This window comes from Panthera tigris, chromosome B4, assembly GCF_018350195.1.
Source record: "Panthera tigris isolate Pti1 chromosome B4, P.tigris_Pti1_mat1.1, whole genome shotgun sequence".
In the NCBI taxonomy this organism is placed as follows: domain Eukaryota; kingdom Metazoa; phylum Chordata; class Mammalia; order Carnivora; family Felidae; genus Panthera; species Panthera tigris.
In genome coordinates this window covers 35593488-35612404 of record NC_056666.1, presented here as the reverse complement: position 1 = coordinate 35612404, position 18917 = coordinate 35593488, and the positions used below count along the sequence as shown (strand labels likewise).

At 43.4% G+C, this 18917-nt stretch overlaps 1 protein-coding gene across 1 annotated transcript in view; it reads right to left on the bottom strand.

The window, feature by feature from the left end:
• CACNA2D4 (calcium voltage-gated channel auxiliary subunit alpha2delta 4) overlaps positions 1 to 18917 on the bottom strand; it is a 112447-nt gene that overhangs the window by 41546 nt on the left and 51984 nt on the right. Inside the window, exons 21-26 of the mRNA XM_007092866.3 lie at positions 18699 to 18744; positions 18508 to 18605; positions 16119 to 16212; positions 7892 to 7987; positions 5688 to 5815; positions 1964 to 2044 (exon numbers count right to left, since the gene is read on the bottom strand). Coding sequence (XP_007092928.2) covers positions 1964 to 2044; positions 5688 to 5815; positions 7892 to 7987; positions 16119 to 16212; positions 18508 to 18605; positions 18699 to 18744 — 543 coding nt within the window. The remainder of the gene's footprint in view (positions 1 to 1963; positions 2045 to 5687; positions 5816 to 7891; positions 7988 to 16118; positions 16213 to 18507; positions 18606 to 18698; positions 18745 to 18917) is intronic.

Here is an 18917-nt window from a genome sequence, read left to right as displayed (position 1 = left end):
CTCCAAGTAGGTCTGGAGGGCATGGGAAATTGAAACTGGATCCTGATCAAAAAGATTCCTAGAACTTCTGCATAAACAGTTGATAAACCACCTGCTTAAAATCAAAATGATCCCTCTTTATTCATCTGCCCTTCTGTGTGAACCCATGTCATTATGCATACATTTGGCATGTAGCCGGTCCCTGTAGCTGGTCTGAGTACCTGTCTCCTACCTTCTCCCTTTGCTTACTCAGTGTGCAAAATCACACATGCAGCCCGCCTGGCAGCCACCTTGCTCACCTGGTCCTGGAGCTCACATGCACATGGTGCCACTTATTTCCAAGGGATGAAACTGTCAGGGTAGCAAATAAGCTGCCTACTCTGCTTTCAACTATTGGCCTCCTCTGGCCCCAGTATCAGGGAGGTTGAGCCATTTGCCATGGAGGGGAAATTGCAAAAGGAGACACTCCCCAAAAAGTTGAAGTATAAGGTCTCCAGTGCCTCACTCTTTTCCTATCACATCCATGCACCCCAGAGCGTCAGAGCCATTGTCTGCAGTGAGTTAAACCGGAGGCACCAGGACACGGTTTCTATGGCAACCCCTGGAGGCTCTGATTCAGCTCTGAGTTAAAAATGATACCAAATGATTGGAGAGTGCAGGAGAATGCAGCCGGCAGCCTGACCCCTGTCCCCTCTGGTTTCTAGACTCTCAAGTCTAGCAGGAGCTAGAAGGTCCATATCACAGGGAGCAGGACAGGCACAGATTTCAGCTGGGACCACAGAATAGTCTTTAGGGAGACAAGTTCAGGTCCAGTTTTGGCCTAGAAATGGGTCTGCAGTTAGCACACTGTGGCCTGAGTTTAAAAAGGTGGCTGAGATGGCCCCTTCCAAATGCTGTAGCGGTACATCCTGAAGGCCAGCAGTGGTGCTGATGTTTCCTCAGGCAGTAAGACAGGCTTGGACAATCTCTGCCAGACCCTAGCCGGCTCCTCCCACCTCTTTTGCCCTGAATCCAGCTTTGAGGGACAAGGCGCACCACCCCTGCCTGCCCCTGCCTGCTCTAGCTGCTGGAGCCCTTTCACATGGCTCCAGGCCCCTGGTGAGGCAGGACAGGACCTGTGGTGGCTGATGCTTGACTGCCCACTGGATTGCACAGCTTTGCAGAACACAGCTGGCTCTGAGACATGGAAACCGAAGCGAGGATTTATAACCGAAGCTGAGGGCTTCACCACACAGGCCTGACGGCACTCAGGCAAGGAGGCACCCATGCAAAGGACTCTTTTAGATACCAAGAAACTACCAAGTCAGGGCAGTGTGGGAGGGTCATTGGGTACTCTCATCACATTTGTGGCAAATGGCAACATGGGGTAGGAAGCTGGGGCTTAAAAAGAGGCAACCTGAGTTCAAATTCTAGCTTCATTAATTATTAGCTAGGTGACTTTGGGCAAATATTTTTTCTATGTCTCAGTTTCTTTATCTGTAAAATGGAGCCAAAAGTATCGGCTTCATTGGATCACCCTGAGGGCTGAATGAGATGCACCCAGGAAGCAGTTTCTGAGGTGCCTGGCACATATTGAGCATGCGTCCTGGGCTCTTACTTTAGGGTCTCAGTCACAAGCCCAGCTCTCTCCACAGAAGGATGCTAGACCCAAGGTGATGGAAGCAGGAAGTAGCAGAGAGGGGTGGTGAGGAGGTCTGGGTTGCAGTCTCTGTCCTGTGCAACCTGGAGCAGATCTCTTAACCTGTCTGAACTTCATTTTACTTCCTAAACTCTTTTGGATCTAAGATTTTATGGTTTTATAACCAAAATGGCTTGGGAGGACTCCTTTCTCCCTTAGTCCCACATTTCACTTGGGAAAACTTATGGCCTGAGGGCTGTGTCACTTGCAGACCATAGGTAGGGTCCTCTTGCTATTACTGTGTGCCTTATTCTTGACATTGACTCACAGCTCCTCGACCATGGTGGTGCAAAGGGCAGCTCCTACCTGCAGCGATAGCTGTCTTCTTGTCCACCGTCACGGCCACAGCAGTGCTCGCTGTTACTACCATTGGCTGGCCTGGACTTTCTGGGGAAACAAAAATTGCTAAGTCAAGTTCTCAGTACCTGAGGAAGAGCCTGTGGTTGGGTAGTGATTGGGTAGGCTGAAAAGACAACATAAATACTAGGTGAGGGCATTCCTTGAATAAGTCGGGGTGAAGGGGGCAGTGTTTGGGGAAGTTGTTGCCATGGTGGCTCTGTTACCATCAACCACTGGTCTTTGCAGAGCGCCTCCTGAGTGTCAGGCACTGCCCCTCCTGTGCAGATCTGAATCTGCCAGATAAATACACCACAGCCCCTGCCCACCTGGACGATGCAGTGTTGTCCACGTCACAAGGACACTGTGAGTTTGCTCTGTCTCAGGACAGCAACTGTCTGCTGGTTGTTGCCTCGCTTGAGCTCAGGGACACTGCTGTGACCCTCTCAGCACATGCTCCACTCAGAAGACTTGCTTTGCGTCAAATGATTCTTTCTAGCAGAAGGACAGGCTGCGTTCCAGGACTCGGCAGTGGCTGATCCTGGGTTGTCCTTCATCAGTCACATGAGTCAGGGTGACACTGACAGCCAGCCCCTCTGGAGGCCGGATGCCAGGGCTGAACCAGGCACAGAAGGCTGGCTAGTGCCTGACACCTCTGAGGCACTCCATAAATCCTGGTCATTGGTGGCCAACCTGCCACCACCACCCCGTTATCAAGCCATGTCTTTCGCTTTGCAGATGGTTGGTGTGCTTCTGGGATACTCTGCTGGGCTCTTGAAGGGCAAGGGGCTTGCCTTGAGCTGCCACCCCCACCTTTTCTAAGAGAATCTGGCCACCACAGGTGCAAAATTCACGTGGCAGTTTCAGCTCTACATTAAAACAGAGCTTTCTGGCTCCAAGACATGGGCTAGTATCTGACCTCGGGCTTTTTAATTTTCATCAGTCCAGGGACATGGCTTCGCTTTTCAAAGCATTCTTGTCCACAGGCCAATTTCCATTACTAAAAATTCCAAGAAAGGGGAAAAATTTTATCAAGTGCTATCTTGTTAGAATGTCTTTATATATCAAATGTTGCTCGAAACAAATAGGTCATGAGAAGCTCGTGTGGAAATCGTCTGCTATAGCAGAACTTAAATTAACCACTGTTTTCTCATATCTCTTTTGCTAAGCTCATCTATCGCACCTCGCTATAATCAAATATCCCACAGAAACCCAAAATTACTCTGATACTAGCAACTTACAATATGTAATGTTGTCCTTGATCCGAGGAATTTGCCATGATAAAACCACAATAAATACAGAAGTCAGCTTCCTCACCTTGCCTCTAGAAATGTCTAGAAGCAGGAATGATGAGCCTGAGGCACCTGGGCATTGGTGAGACTGCCCTGTGCTGGCAGATTTCTCAGGGACTGGTTGCAAAGGATGGCTCTGTGTGGGCAGAACTCAGCCCACCAGGCCTCAGGCAAAGGGCAACAGAGTCAGCCTGCAGAGGCAGAGTGAAGACTCCACTCACCCTGGAGGTGACTCCTCCACCTCCTCGGGGTACCCACTCCCCATTACAATGAAGCTGTTGTTGTCTTTTCCCTTGGGGGAGAATGGAGTGTGCAGAGGTGTCCACGTGTCTCTGAGCATAGGCAGGAGCTAAAGCAGCAAGCGAGGGTGTGAAAAGAGAGCAAGCTCCTGCCTCCCTACTCAACCGTCCCCCCTTCTGGGTTGCCAGCTTCCCTCTCTTCTCCTTGCGGCTTGGTTCCCCACCCACCGCCCTCCTACCTCACCGCCACAAAAAGCAACCCCAGCAGCCTTCAGGCATGGGCCCAGTGACAATGCGGGTAGGAGGGAGCCATCATCATGGACTGGGGGTGGGGGGCCAGAGCTTCACTCTAGAGAACCTCCCCAGGACCTTGCGGGAGCCCCTCCTTTGGTAGCCCTTGCTCCTGCTATAGAAGGCGACAGGAAGAAAGAGCTGCCTCTTTCTGGCTCTGGGGGGCAATGTGGGGAGGGGACCATCACCTTGGCTTTGTGAGCCTCCCCTGTAAGCTTTCACTGGGCCTCCCTTCCTCTAACCCCTCCTGGCTTATACTTAAGGGGGTAGAACTTGGGTTTAGCCTGGCCTGTGTGGCTCTCTAGCTGCATGATCCTGGTCAAGTCACAGAACCTCTCTGAGCCTGAAATTTTTCCCGTGTAAGAAGAGAATAACAACACTTACAGAGTTGTGCAGATTAAATGAGTTATATGCTCTAGAACATTTTGTAAAGCCTATTAGTGTTGCATTCAGTGAGGGGAACAGGCATGGGATAGAGAGGTGAGCTTAGGCACAAGGTGAAGAAGGAGTCAAAAGGACATAGAGGGGGACCTCCTGGGTCTCCCCAGCTGTCAGCTCAGGGAATTTCTCCATCAGGAAGCTGAGGATGGTTTTGGTGGAAGTGGTGGCTGGAGGGTTTTGGTGAAAGGACATTTCCATTCCAGGTGGACTCAGCTGAGTTCTCTACTTCTCCCTCTTCCCCTCCTCCTCTCCTTCTCTTCCTTCTCTCCTTTCCCCTGCCCCTCTTTCTCATCCTCCTCTCTCTTCCCCTCCTTCTTCTCCTCCTCTCCTTCACCCTCCTTCCCTTTTCCCCCTCCTCCCCCTTCTCTTTCTCCTCCTCCCTCTCTCCCTCCCTCTCCTCCCCCTCCTCCCTCTCTTTCTCTATCTCTTTGCACTCTGACCTGGACATGGATATTTCTAGGCCCTCTTGCTCCACTGTGCTAGGGTCAGTTTCCCCCAAGGTGACCTGGTGGAGAGCTTGCTCTGCTGCAGACTCTTGGACCCCTGGATGAGTCCCTTAACCTCTCTGGGCCATAGAATCTTTGAGTGTACATTAAGAAAGTGAAGCCTTGCATCCTCCAAAGTCCCTTTCTGTTCTAAACATTTTGCAATTTTCTTGGTGCTCTGTTAAAGTCACTTAACTTTTCTTGGGCTATTTTTCAGAGTGGGGTCTGGGGTTTGAGAGTTGGGTGCCTGCAGCTCTGAAACCTTTCCTGGGCCTTGGACGAGTAGGGATTTGGTAGCTTGGTCCATGGGACCAATCTTAGTTGCCACTCTTCCTACCCCTTGAGCCCCCAGTGGCCTGCCAGCCAGGAGGCACCCAATTATTACTGGGAGTTCCTGAGGAGCAGATGGGGAGCCCAATATTGCCCTTCCTGGGAGACCCCAAGGGAGTGGAGACCAGGCTGCTTTCTCTGGGCAGAAGTGCGATGGGGGCAGTGAACTTGGTAAGTACAGAAGTCCTCTGATGGAATAAGGTCTGTTACTTTCATCTGGGTGGTTTAAGACATTTTCAAAAATAGATGTTTAGAAATAGAAGAATGTTAAAGACAAACTTTTCTAATATCCACCTGTTTGGACTTTGGGCTAGAATCCAGCTCTTCTTGACTTTTGGGTCAAATTTCTTCCTTTGTGCCATGCTGGATTTTTAGGGACCAACTTTGGCTGCTGGCTGGGAGATAAAATGATCTGTCCTATATTCAGGGTAGAGGCCAATTGTGTGATAAGGCATGAGTAAGCTTTCCCAAGTTGCTGACAGGTGTCAGGAAGGAAGGTTGGACCCCGAGGTGTGGACATTCTGTTCCATGTCTGCTCCTGTTTCCCACCAAAAGCCTCAGGAAGAGCCATGCCCTGGTCCCAGCTCAGCCCCAGGAGCACAGGGGTGCCGATCACCTGGTGCCTCTGCTGATTGGAGATTGAAGACAAAGCTGCCAGCAGGATGCTCAGCAGCCTGTCGATACCACAGAGGGAAGTGGTCCATGGTGAATATGCTGGCTTCATCCTCAGGAGTCAGGAACTTTCTGCAAGGAGAAAGATTTGGTACCTCCCCCTAAATCTGGGAATATGTTCATCCCTCTTTCTTTTTACACAAGGTCATCTTGGCTGGGCCAAAAAGAGAGATTCATCTCTGCCTTGGTAGAGTTGCAGGTAGAAAACATTAGCCCCTAGTTTTACCCCACACAATGTTCCCCAGCAATTCCTGCCTTTTCCAGAATCAAATACTATTGTACCTGATGACATATTAGTAGCTAGAGGAGGTATAGAGCCTGTATTGTGAAAGAACACCTTTGTTTTTTTTTAATGAAAACTCCTTTGCCTGCAGGGTTTATTTCTTTGGGATATAGCCTAGTTTCCTTTTGTCTGGTTAATCGGCATGTCTGAATGGGGAAACTGTATAGTCAATTCTATCACTGCACTAATAGAAGGGCATAAATTCCCCCCAAACGGTTACTTCAAAAGTCATTGCCTCCAGGGTTTAGAATGCATTATGAGTTATCTTTTTTTTTTTTTGAACAGCTTTACCTTGCTAATTATGGTTTTGCATTCCCTGAACACACAGCAGCCAGCAGAAGGGAGTGTTGGTCCAGAAGCAGAGTGGGAGGCAGGGAGAAAAGCTGGTTTGTGGATTAAAAAAGACACTGTGGATAACCCACAAGGTGGATAACTGAAGTTTGATTTTAAGAGTGCTTGGCTTACATATTCAAAAGAAGCTCTCCTGCACAATTCCTGAGTGGCCAGGTGTATCATGGTCTAGGTGAAGGGAGACCTCTGGAGTTGCATGGTGCCCATGAGGCCATTTGTGGTGGCTGTGTTTGTAAGCCAGGAGAGTCTCTCTGTATTGAGATTTTCCTCTTCCATTCATAGAAGCCTTTCACAGAAGATTTAGGGAAATACGAAGGATGCTTTTATTCCCTTCATACTGCCAGGTGTGGTTCACCCTGTCCAACTTTGGCCAGCAATGACATGGGTGTCATTTTCTGTGTGGGGGTGGAAGTGTAAGCAGATGAGGAAGTACAAGTGGGTGGAGAGCTGGAGGGGTAGTAAGTGTGGGGAGGTCACTTCCCCACACTGCTCAAGGCCTTAGAGTGAATCTACAGTTTACCTACCAGATTTGGTCCATTGAGTCATTTGCTCTGTCTCTGACAGGGCCATGGAAAGGGTTAGTGAGACAGCGCTCTCCTCTGTTCACCTCTCTGGGAGTGAGGGGAAGTGGGTGAGGGAGAAGCAACTTTGTTTTCCTAGAAGGCCTCAGCTTTCAAGAAAGTATGGATCTGTCAGAGTCCTGGAAGAAGCTTAAAGATGGCACTCCATGGCTGAGTGTGCTTGGATTCAGTGAGAGCAGCCATGTGTGGATGGGAGACTGTGAGGTGCCTCCTCACTGTTCTCCTCCAAGTGCCTGGTAGCCTCTGCCTATTTGAGTCTGGTGGTTTGTGGAGTGGCAGGTGGCTGTGTTCTCCTACCCCCACCCAGCACCCTTTTCTGGCTCCCATCCTCCCCTTGCTTCAGTATTTGGTGGGGAGGACACCCTGGCAAGCTGGTCTCCCAAAATGTAGGCTGTGCTGGGAGCAGCACTATTGACATTTTAGGCCAAATAATTGTGAGGATGTTTAACAGCATCCCTGGCCTCTGTCCACTAGATGCCAGTAGCAAGCCCCCATCCCCTAGCTGTGACAACCAAAAATGTCTGCGGACATTGCCAAACGTCCCTGGGGTGGGGATGGGGGAAAATACCCCCGTCTTAGGGGATGTGTAAGTTGTTAACAAAAAAGGGGACACAGCCAAATAATTTCACTTGTCACATAGACACTGGTCCCAGTGGGAAAAACAACTTCTGGTTTTCCCTTTATGGAAGTGATTAACCCTTCCAACTTTAGTCTCATCCACTCTCTTCTCTGACTGGGCCACTGTCCCTTCTTTCTTGGGGATACCTCCAGGATGCATCTAAAACCTGGTGGAAGAGTTACTTTTCTGACCCTCCCAATCTGCAAACCATAACCTTTCCACCCTCCTTGCATTGCTGGACTCCAAGAGTCAGCCTGCCCACATGCCACAGGAACACCTTTTGGGGATCCCGCTCCCTCTCCAGCATGACTCACTTGTCGGAGACCTTCTCGGAGCCTACAAATAAGCTGCTTCTGAGGAGGCCAGCCCGGGTGCCCAGGAATGCCATGTCCACCACCTGCTCGGACTCGCTGTGAAGCAGACAGAACAGGTGTCGTTATCATGCAGTGCAGTGACAGGACTAAGAAGAGGGCATTGGGGGCACGGGGAAGACCTGTGGGCCTCTCCTAGTTCCTGGCCTGATCTTCGGGATGGGGAGCATGAAATGGACAGACACGTTGCTTGCTCAGGGGGTTGTACACACATGCACTGGACATCCTCTGTGAGCATCATGTTTGTTACATCTGGTTACCTGGCTCCCCTGGGCAGCATCTTCCCTTGTTAATGGGGTCTCTTGGGCCTCGGCCTTTCTGCTTTTTTTTTTTTTCTCCTAATTTGTCCATCCAGGTTTTAGGGGAGTTGGCTCTGGAGGACAGAAGGAATTCAGGAAAAGAGATTTTGTCCTGGAACCTCAGGAACAGGAGCTTCTCATGACCGACACGTACATGACACTTCACAGCTTTAAAGCCCTTTTCACATGTTTACCTTATTATTGAATTGTGAAAGGAGGAGAAGCCACTGTCTACATCTACCTATGGGAACCCAGTGAACTTTATAACCTTGCCAGCAAGATTTGAGAAAGAAAATCCATTAGCTAGCTGGAGTGTAACTAGTTTTTCTTATGGTCTCAAAGCCATACTTCTGCCATGATGGCACCAGAGGTGGGAGTCATCACCTCTTTTTTTTTAATTTCAGCTTTTTTGAGGTATAACTGATATACAATTGTAAAATTTTTAAGTGTTCATCATGGTTATTTGATATATTGTGAAAGGACTCTTCCCATCTAGTTAATTAACACATCCATCATATTAGATATTTTTATCTTTTTTTGGGGGGTGAGAATATTTGAGAATATTCTCTTAGCTAATTTCAATTATACAATACAGTGTTAATCAACTACAGTCACCATGTTTTACATTAGATCCTGAGGCCTTATGTGGCTTGTAGTTTAAACTTTGTACTGACCTATCTTCACCCAACCAGCTCACGGCAATCACTTTTCTTCTCTCTGTTTCTATGGGTTTGACTTTATTTTATTCTTTTATAGATTCTCCATATAAGTGATATGATGTAGTATTTATCTTTCTCTGTCTGGCTTGTTTCACTTAGCATAATGCCTTCAGGGTTCATCTAAGTTGTCATAAAGGGCAGGATTTCCTTCTTCATGGCTGAATAATATATCTTCATATATATATATATATGTATATATATATATATATGTATATATATATATATATATATCACATCTTCTTTGTCCATTCGTCCAGTGACGACATGTTGTTTCCATATCTTGGCTATTATAAATAATGCTGCAATGAACATGGGGGTGTAGATATGTCTTCAAGATAATGGTTTCATTTCCTTTGGATAGATAACCAGAAGTGAGATTGCTGGATAGTTCTATTATTAATTTTTTGAAGAACCTCCAAACTGTTGTTTATAGTGGGTGCACCAATTCACATTCCAATTCACATTCCAATGGTGCACAGGGGTTTCCTTTTCTCTATATCCTTGCCAACACTTGTCTCCTGTCTTTCTGATAACATTCTAACATGTGAGGTGATACCTCACTGTGTTTTTGATTTGCATTTCCCTGATGATTACTGATGTTGAGAACTTTTTCATGCATCAGTTGGCCATCTGTAGGTTTTTCTCTGGAAAAATGTCTATTCAGTTCCTCTGCCCTTTTTAAAAAATCAGATTGTTTTATTGTTATTGAGTTGTGTGAGTTTTTAAAAATATGTTTTGGTTATTAACCCCTTATCAGATATAATTTTCAAATATTTTCTCCCATTTCATAGGCTGCCTTTTCATTTTGTTCTTTTTCTTGCTTGGCTAGGACTTCCACTACTATGTTGAGTAACAGTGGTAAGAGCTCCTTGTTCCTGATCTTAGAGCAAGAGCTTTCAGTTTTTCATCGTTTTTACTACTGAATATGCTATTAGCTGTGGGCTTGTTATATATGGTTTTTATTTAATTACTTCTAACTTTATTAATATTCACATGCCTAGCCCAATTTGCTGCAGGAGACTACCTAATTTCTCTTAGTTCCTAGATTAGCGGTTTTAGTGAGTGTATAAGGTAGTCAAGCCTGACGCAGGGCTTGAACTACTGAATGCTGAGATCTTGATTGAACCAAAATCAGGAGTCAGACGTTTAATTGACTGAGTCACCTAGGCACCCTGGGTTTGTTTTTTTTTTTTTTAATCAAGGCTCAGCTCTATGGCTATTAGGGTATCCCTAAAGGAATATTGTGAAGAAGGTTGCTCCATGCAATATCAATTGATAGTACCTGGAGCTGGGTTAAAACACTTGGTCTACATTCTGGAAAAGCACCAAGGTCTGGAGATGCAGATGGGACTGGCTGCCCACCTCTGATGTTGTAGTAATCAGAATTTCCAGGGGTGGGGCCCAAGGGACTCTTTCTCTGAAAATCTGCCTGATGCAATTCTTTATTCAAAAGTAGTACAGAATAGTCTAATGAGACTCCTGCACCCATAAATTAGCTTCAACAATTACCAGTCTATGCCAATATTGTTTCATCTACAGCCTCCTGCAGCCCTCAGATTATTTTGAGGCAAATCTCAGATATCATTTCATTGATAAATATTTTAATTTCTATCATTAAAATATAAGGAATGGAAAAAATCATTAATGACATTATCACATCTAAAAAAATCCACAATTCCTTAATAGCATCAAATAATCCAATAATCCACAATCCTCATGACTTTTTTAAAGCTTATTTGTATAAGAATCAGACTAGGGTCCATAGTTCATATGTCTCTTTTCTTTTCTCATCTCTCTTTCTCTCTCTCTCATTTCTCAATCTCAATTTAGATATTTATTGAACTGTAATCCACTTGCCATACAGTTCATCCATTTAAAGTGTGCAATTAAACGGTTTTTAGTGTATTCACAGAGTTGTATGGCCATCACCAGTCTATTTTAGAACATTTTCATCATCCCCAAAAGGAACCCCATACTTGTTATCAGTCATGTTTAGTCACTTTCAACCTTCCTTTCTCTTCTTTCCCTCTCTTCTTCTCTTTGCAATTTATTTGCTGAAGTAGGTTGTTGGTTCTGTAGAGTTTCTGCATTCTGGGTTTAGCTGATCATGATGCTGTGGTGTTATTTAGCATGCTCTCTTGTCCCATGTATTTCTTATAAACTAGCAGTTAGAGCTATGGGTTTGACATAGGTTTGAGTTATAGGTGGTGTGTTCTTTGTCAAGAGGCACACACTCTCTCATTGACGAGAGGTTGCAAGACAGGATTCTTCCTTATTTTATTTGTACCTGAAATACTTGATTAAAGATAGACTTCTCCTCATCAATATTTGGTTATCCTGAGATGCAACTTCTACAGAAGAGCCAGGATAAATAATTGTCTCTCTGTTTACTTGCCAGTTTAGAATAATGAGTTGGTTTCCTAACATCTTCTGAAGATGACCAAAAGTCTTTTTTTCTCCCCAGTATCATTGTGAACACAGGATTTTAGCATACCTAATATGTTTTAATCCACTGCAGTTGTCATTGCTTTTGCTGCTCTAATTTTTCCACCTATAACCAGTGAGAATCGCTTCCAGTTGGCTCTGGGGTCCCACTGGCACAATCTCATTATAGTCTTCAGTAACTTCTTGCTTCTGGTTATGACAAGATACTCCTGGCTCATTTTGTACATTTGTCACTGTCTTGAAATCAGACATTTCTCTAAGGATCGCTGACTCATTTTAATAAGAATTTCTTAATATGGACATTGAAAGTCCACAATCTGGGTCTGGGGTGCTCACTGAGGTTGGTCTTTTCAGTGTACAGGGCTAGGATATCCTTTTTGTTTCTTTCAGAGAAAATAATCATGAGTTCATTGATATTTCCAATTCGTATTCAGCAGTACATCTTAACTTCTTTGATTTAAAAAATTTGCATCTCTTTTTTTGTTTGTTGAAAACCTTGGTTCCTAATGACATTAACACAATACTATTTGCCCTACCCATCTATATAGTTTGAGAATAACAGTGCCAATGTTGTTTCTAGCAATGTGGTTATTGAACACGGTTTATGATTTTATTTATTGTTTATGGTGTGTGTTTTTAAGTCCGTTGAGGGAATTAATCTATGTACAGTTATTTCATGAACTTGATACACAGGTTTATTTGTTTCTTTTGTTTTCAATTTTTTAGAGCTTATTTTTTATTTTTTATTTTATTTTATTTTTTTAACGTTTTAATTTTTGAGAGAGAGAAAGACATAGCATGAGTGGGTTAGGGGCAGAGAGAGAGGGAGACACAGAATTGGAAGCAGGCTCCAGGCTCTGAGCTGTCAGCACAGAGCCTGACGCGGGTCTCGAACTCATGGACTGTGAAATCATGACCTGAGCTGAAGTCGGACGCTCAACTGACTGAGCCACCCAGGCGCCCCTAGAGCTTATTTTTTAAAATTTAATTTTGTTTTATAATGATATAAAGCATTTACATCGTTCCAAAGTCAAATATGCAAAATAAAGCATTTTTATAAGCCTGTCTTTCACTCTCCCTAAAGTAACTTTTGTTTGCTTGTTTATTGTTCCATTAAACATATATGTGTACATATGTACATACATACATGTGTCTATATTTATATATGTGTAACTATGAAAATATATTTGAATTTCCTCTTTTTAAATAAATAGTGGAGGTGTTATACACACTTTTCTCCATTGGTGAGACCATTCCATAACAGTTTATAGATTTCTCATTTTTTACAGTTACATAGTATTCCATTATGTGGATCTACCATGGTTTATTTAACTAGACTCCTGCTGATGGATGTAGGTTTTTTGCTATCTTTCACTAAACGGAGCTGTAACAAAAAGCTCATGTATATATCTTTTCCTATTTTTATTAGTGTATCTTTGGAATATGTTCCTAGAAGTGGTCTTGCTGAGTCAAAGTGTAAATGCATTTTTAACTTGTTAGATATTGCCAAATTCTTCTCCATAGCCCTTGAAACATTGTGTATACCCATTGACAATATACAAGAGCCTGATTCCCCACAGCCTTGCCGGTAGTACATGTCAACAAACTTAGATGGTTATCAATCTGATGAGTGATGAATATAATCTTGGTACTGTTTAATATGAATTCCTTTTATTATGAGCTATATTGACCATTTTCTCATATATTTAAGGACTATTTGTATATATTCTCAGAACTGTCCATATACCTTGGTAATTTTTCCTATAAAGTGGTTGGTTTTTTACTTCTCTATTTTCGAAGTTCTTCATTTTTTGAGAATAAAAGATTGTAATCTTTTGTTTTTTAAGTTGCAAACATTTTTCTGGTTTGTCATTTATGTTTTCACCTTGCTTATGTTTTTATTTTTGCCAAATAAACATTTTTATGTTGTTAAATTTATCAGTCATTCTCTTGTTTCTGAAGTTTGAGTCATCATTGGGAAAGCTTTCCTAATTCCTAGATTTTAGAGCAACTGGCTCATTTTTTTTTTTTTAGTACTTATATGGTTTCATTTTTTACATTTAAATCTCTGAGTCATTTGGACTTTGTCCAGGTGTATGGTGTGAGGAAATAATACAATTTTATCATTCTCCAGATGGCTCTCAAATCAGTTATTAAAGAGTCCATTTTTTTCCTCTCACTGGTTTGACATGATGTCTTTGTCATATACTAAATTTCCACATGCATTTAGATGAATTTCTGGATTTTCTATTTTTTACTCTTTGTCTGCCTTTCTATTCATGTGTCAGTACTACACTTCATAAATTACATGTTTTAATACCCTGGGAGCACAAAACTTCCTTTGTTGCTTTTCTTTTTCAGGAATTTCTTGACTATTCTTTCAAATAAACTTTATAATCAGTTTATCTGGATCCATAAAAATACTGATTACGTTTTTATTGGGGTTGCATTAAACTTACAAATTAATCTAAGGAGGATCAATGTCTTTGTGATGTTGATTCTTTCTATCCAAAAACACTGAATACTTCCCCATTTGTTCAAGACTATGTTTGTGTCTTCCAGGAGTGTTTTAATATTTTCCTTATGTAAGTTTTGGGATATTTCTTATAGTTTATACCTAGGTGTTTGATTACATTTTATTTTTTTCCCTCTTAAATAGGAATTCTCTAATGATATTTTAAATTTAATTTTGTTTTTATAGGTAAAGGATATTAATTTTTGGATGTTCATATTATAAACTATTACTTTACTAAATTCTGTTATTGTTTTACTAGCTTTCCTATAAATTCTTCTGGGGTTTCCAGAAATATAATCATATCACCTTCTTAGAGATAATTTACCTCTCCCTTTCCCTTCTCATTGCTTCTAGGTGCATTCTCTTGTTTGGTTGCACTGACTAATACCTTCCGACCTTGTTAAATAGTAATAAGGATATGGGAATGCCTATCTTAGTCCTGTCTTTAGTTGAGAGAGCCTCTAGCCCCGTTCAGATGTTGACTTTCATGCTTAGGTCAATTTTAACTTCATTGATTAGTTTTTTAAAACATGCATGGATATTAACATTTGTTCAAATATCTTTCTGCATCTATGAGAGTGATTATATGACTTATCACCCTAGCTTTATTAATATGCTATTTTATATTAATTCTCCAGGTCTTCTTTTCTAATATACACCTTGGTTAAGAATATTTATTCTTCAGTGTTTCTCAACATTAAAACCATCTCTGGCTATGGGGCACCTGAGTGGCTCAGTCGGTTGAGCGTCCGACTTCAGCTTGGGTCATGATCTCACAGTCCGTGAGTTCAAGCCCCGTGTCGGGTCTGTGCTGACAGCTCAGAGCCTGGAGCCTGCTTCCAATTCTGTGTCTCCCTCTCTCTCTGCCCCTCCCCTGCTCATGCTCTGTCTCTCTCTCTCTCTCTCTGTCAAAAATAAATAAACATTAAAGAAAAATTTTTTAAAAAATGTCTCTGGTTAATCTCTGAACTTGGAAAGATGAAGATCATGCCCCTTCTCTCCAAACCAGTGATCCAATCCCCTGACTGCCTGGTTTGACTCCTTCACCTCTTGTGAGGCATATGACCTTGGGCAAGTTGTTTATCACACCTTACCTTGGTTTCCTCATCTGTAAAATGGGGATAATGATAGTACCTACATTGGAAGGTGGTTATGAGGTTAATATACACTAAGCACTTAGTGCCTGGCCTGCTATATTCTTTTTATTTTTTCTAGCTTCATTTAATTTTGTATGTGTAATACATTTACATGGTTCAAAATTATACCAAAAAGTTATAAGTTATACAGTGAACTATTTCCTATTTGGACTTTCATAGACTTTATACACACACATGCACGCATGCACACACACATACAGATATACTGTTTTCCCTCCTTTTTATAGAAATGGTTTCAAACTGTACACAGTAGTCTGTATCTTGCTTTTTTAAATAGGTGGCTGTTTCATACAAAATTCTATTCTTTTCTTTAGGAGAGCATTAATTAACTTGAGTGTCTTAGGGGAGCTTGACATCTTCATGATGTTAACGTTGAATCTTCCTATTCAGGAACAAGGTGTAGTCCACTGTATTCTTAACCTCATTATCTTGTACCCTCCCAACACACATGCGTGCACAAGCACACACACACACACACACACGCACACACACACCATTCATTTCTTTTTTCTACCTATTCACTAAACCTGATAGCACAAGATAAATATCAGCAAAGGGAGTGAGGAAATCTAAGGCACTGGTAAAGGCCAAGTTTGTACTTCATAGTGTCTTGACCTTATGTGCTGGAAATTGGGTCCTGCTTGAACCACTCTTTCCAGGGTACTTGGCAAACAGGCTTACACAGCTACAGACCAACCCCAAGAGAGAGGTGTTCTTGGAACGGGGCTGCTGCAGTGTGGGTGGGGGATCTGAGCTATGCCGGGGGGACCCACATTTGGTGCTTTTCCAGAGGGGAGAGCAGCAGCACATGTGGGATGTGGAAGCTGTGCCAAGTCCCTGCTTTACTGGGGCCCATGTGAAGGAAGCTCTCACTCCTCCCATGTCTGCCCACTGTCTTCACCTTCATCTTGGACCCAGTTGTCTCCTGAGCTGCCAGCCAGGAAGTGGGAGGGACCCTGACTCAGCCAAGGGAATCCTAGGGGCTGGAGCTGCTTCGCTCCACAGAACCCTCAGCCCCACCCTGGACTGACATACTCAGAGGTGTTGAGAGTCATCGCTGTCCAGTAGGCTTCCATGGGGGCCGTCACCACCGCATCAAGCAGTACCTCCCGCACCAGCTCCTCATCGCCTGGGGACAAAATAAAAGGAGACCAAACCACTTATTTCCTCTATGATGTTGAATACAGCTCATCCACCTTTGTAAGGAATCCCGACTTCAGGGAATGGGATGTGTCTCATAAACATGTATCTGGGACACATAAAACCATCTATGTGAGCTTGAAGAAATCATGTCGTCTCCCTCAGCCTTCACATCCTCAATCCCAAACAACATGTGAGCAGAACTGATTTCTAAGGCTCTTCCCAGTTCTGGTATTCCGTGAGATTAGAATCTCTCAGGGACATCAGATCTTGCCCTGAGCCCAGGCTACCTCTCCTTTCTGCTGCCATCAGTCTGCAACTTGATCATCACCCTCCCAACACACTGGCCTTTTGCCAGTGCTGTGCACGTGAATTTGCTTCAGAGCCTTTGTGCATGCTGTTCCCTGGTCTGGATGCTTTCCTCCAACTCTTTGCATGTGTGGCTCTTTTCCCTCTCTCTTTAAAAAAATTATCTACTTTTATTTAGGTGAAATCTATGTAACATAAAATCAACCAATTTAAAGTATACAACTCAGTAGCATTTAATACATTCACAATGATGTGCAGTCATCACCTCTGTCATCACCCCCAAAACAGACCCTGTACCTGTGAAGGCACTCGGGTCACTCTTTTTTATCCTCAGCATAAGTAACACTACCTGACAGAGTTGGGCGCTCTATAGGATCCCATACAGTATCCTACTCATGGCACTTACCACAATCTGGAATAACCTACACCTACACACACATGCTTGCTTCTTTGTTGTGTGGTTTCTCCACTAGATTACAAGCTCCATGAGAATAAGGGCCTCATCTGGGTCATCTCTGTAGCTTCAGTGCCTACCCCAGGCATGGCACAAAGTACATGCTCAGTACTGATTACTGATGGAGTGAGTGCACAAATGAGTGCCCTTCTGGGCCAGCATGGAAGCAAGGTCCTGTCTTAGGGGTGACATTTGTGTGTCCCTCTTCCAAAGAGGAACAAGAGGGACCCTGCTGAGGGTGTGGCCCTGTGGTTTCACCAGTTGCATCTGTGTTGGGGAATTTAAGTTTAGCCTGAGAGCCAGGCACTGGAAAACTCTCACAGACTACAGGCTACAAGATGCCATCTGGCCAAATGCTCTCCTTTGCTGAGATGAGGACTTTAGAGAACAGAGCATCAGTATCAGCTAGATGGTAGTAGGGACAGATCTAGGGGCAGGTTGCTGATGCCCTTACACTGTGTGAGTGTCTCTTTGAAGGCTTAACAGTGCCCGGTGAAAGAGGCTTAAAGCAATCTCAGTCCCTGACATGGGGACACACTCATGCTGCCACAGTGCCAGGAACTTAGACAACTTTGTGGTCCCATATGGAGGCTAGTTCTGTCTTTTTCTTTGAAAATCTCCCTGTTCTCCCTAAGCCATGGGTGAGTTCCAGGGATAAGGCTACTTGGCAGTAAGTAAAGTCCTCAGTGGCTTAGCCATAAAAAAGAGTGAAATCTTGCCATTTGCAACAATATGGATGGATCTAGAGAGTATAATGCTGAGTGAAATAAGTCAGAGAAAGACAAATACCATATGACTCCACTCATATATGCAATTTAAGACGCAAAACAAAGAAAAAATAGGCAGACAAAAACCAGACTCTGAAATTCAGAGAACTTGGTTACCAGAGGGGAGGTGGGTGGGTGATGGGTGAAATAGGTGATGGGGATTAAAGAGTACATTTATCATGATGATCACTGAGTAATATATAGAGTTGTTGAATCACTATATTATACACCTGACACTAATATAATACTTATGTTAACTAGAACTAAAAAAAGTTGACAGTGATAATGAATGTGATAAGATGTCAAAAAGTCAACACTTAAAAAAAACCACACATCGAAACCTTATCCATTAAGGTTAGTGTATTTTTTTTGATTTCACTTAAAGTTCTTATATTATTTTTGATAAATGGCATATTAAAACTCACATGTAGTCAAATTTTTAAAAAAAGAAAAAAGTAGACAAAACATAAGAGACTCTTAAAATACAGAGAACAAACTGAGGGTTGCTGGAGGGGTTATGGGTGGGAGGATGGGCTAAATGGGTAAGGGTCATTAAGGAAGACACCTGTTGGGATGAGCACTGGGTGTTATACATAAGGGACGAATCACTAGATTCTACTCCTGAAACCATTATTGTACTATATGTTAACTAACTTGGATGTAAATTAAAAAAATAAATAAAATAAATAAATAAGTAAAGAAAGAAAGAAAAAAAGAAAAAAGAAAGTCCTTGGTGGGCGGGGTCAGCACTCACACTCCAGATCTGGGTCCTCCCCTGTCAGGAAGCGGACTATGGCCTCCAGCTGGCTGAGCTTCCGATGGTCTGGGTCGATATCTGTGATGCAGTAGATCCTGGAGCCCAGGAGAATCAATGTTACCTCAAGAAAATTCCACCTTTCTCCTTCCCATTCTCTACTCTTCGTGAACAGCGAATTTCCCACTTACCAGTCACTGGCTAAGGTCAGATCTGGGTGAAGCAAGTCATGCAGGCCTGAAACCAGAGTTCACACTCAGTACAGTGCTCCCCACTGTTGTGAGGATGTGCACCTGAATTGTTTACAAACAACTGCCAGAAAGCTTCTCTAGGGAAGGACTGGGTTTTATTCTTCCTTGTTCTCAGCTCGGAGTAGGGACTCAACCCATAGGATGGTGCTGGGTTTGTAC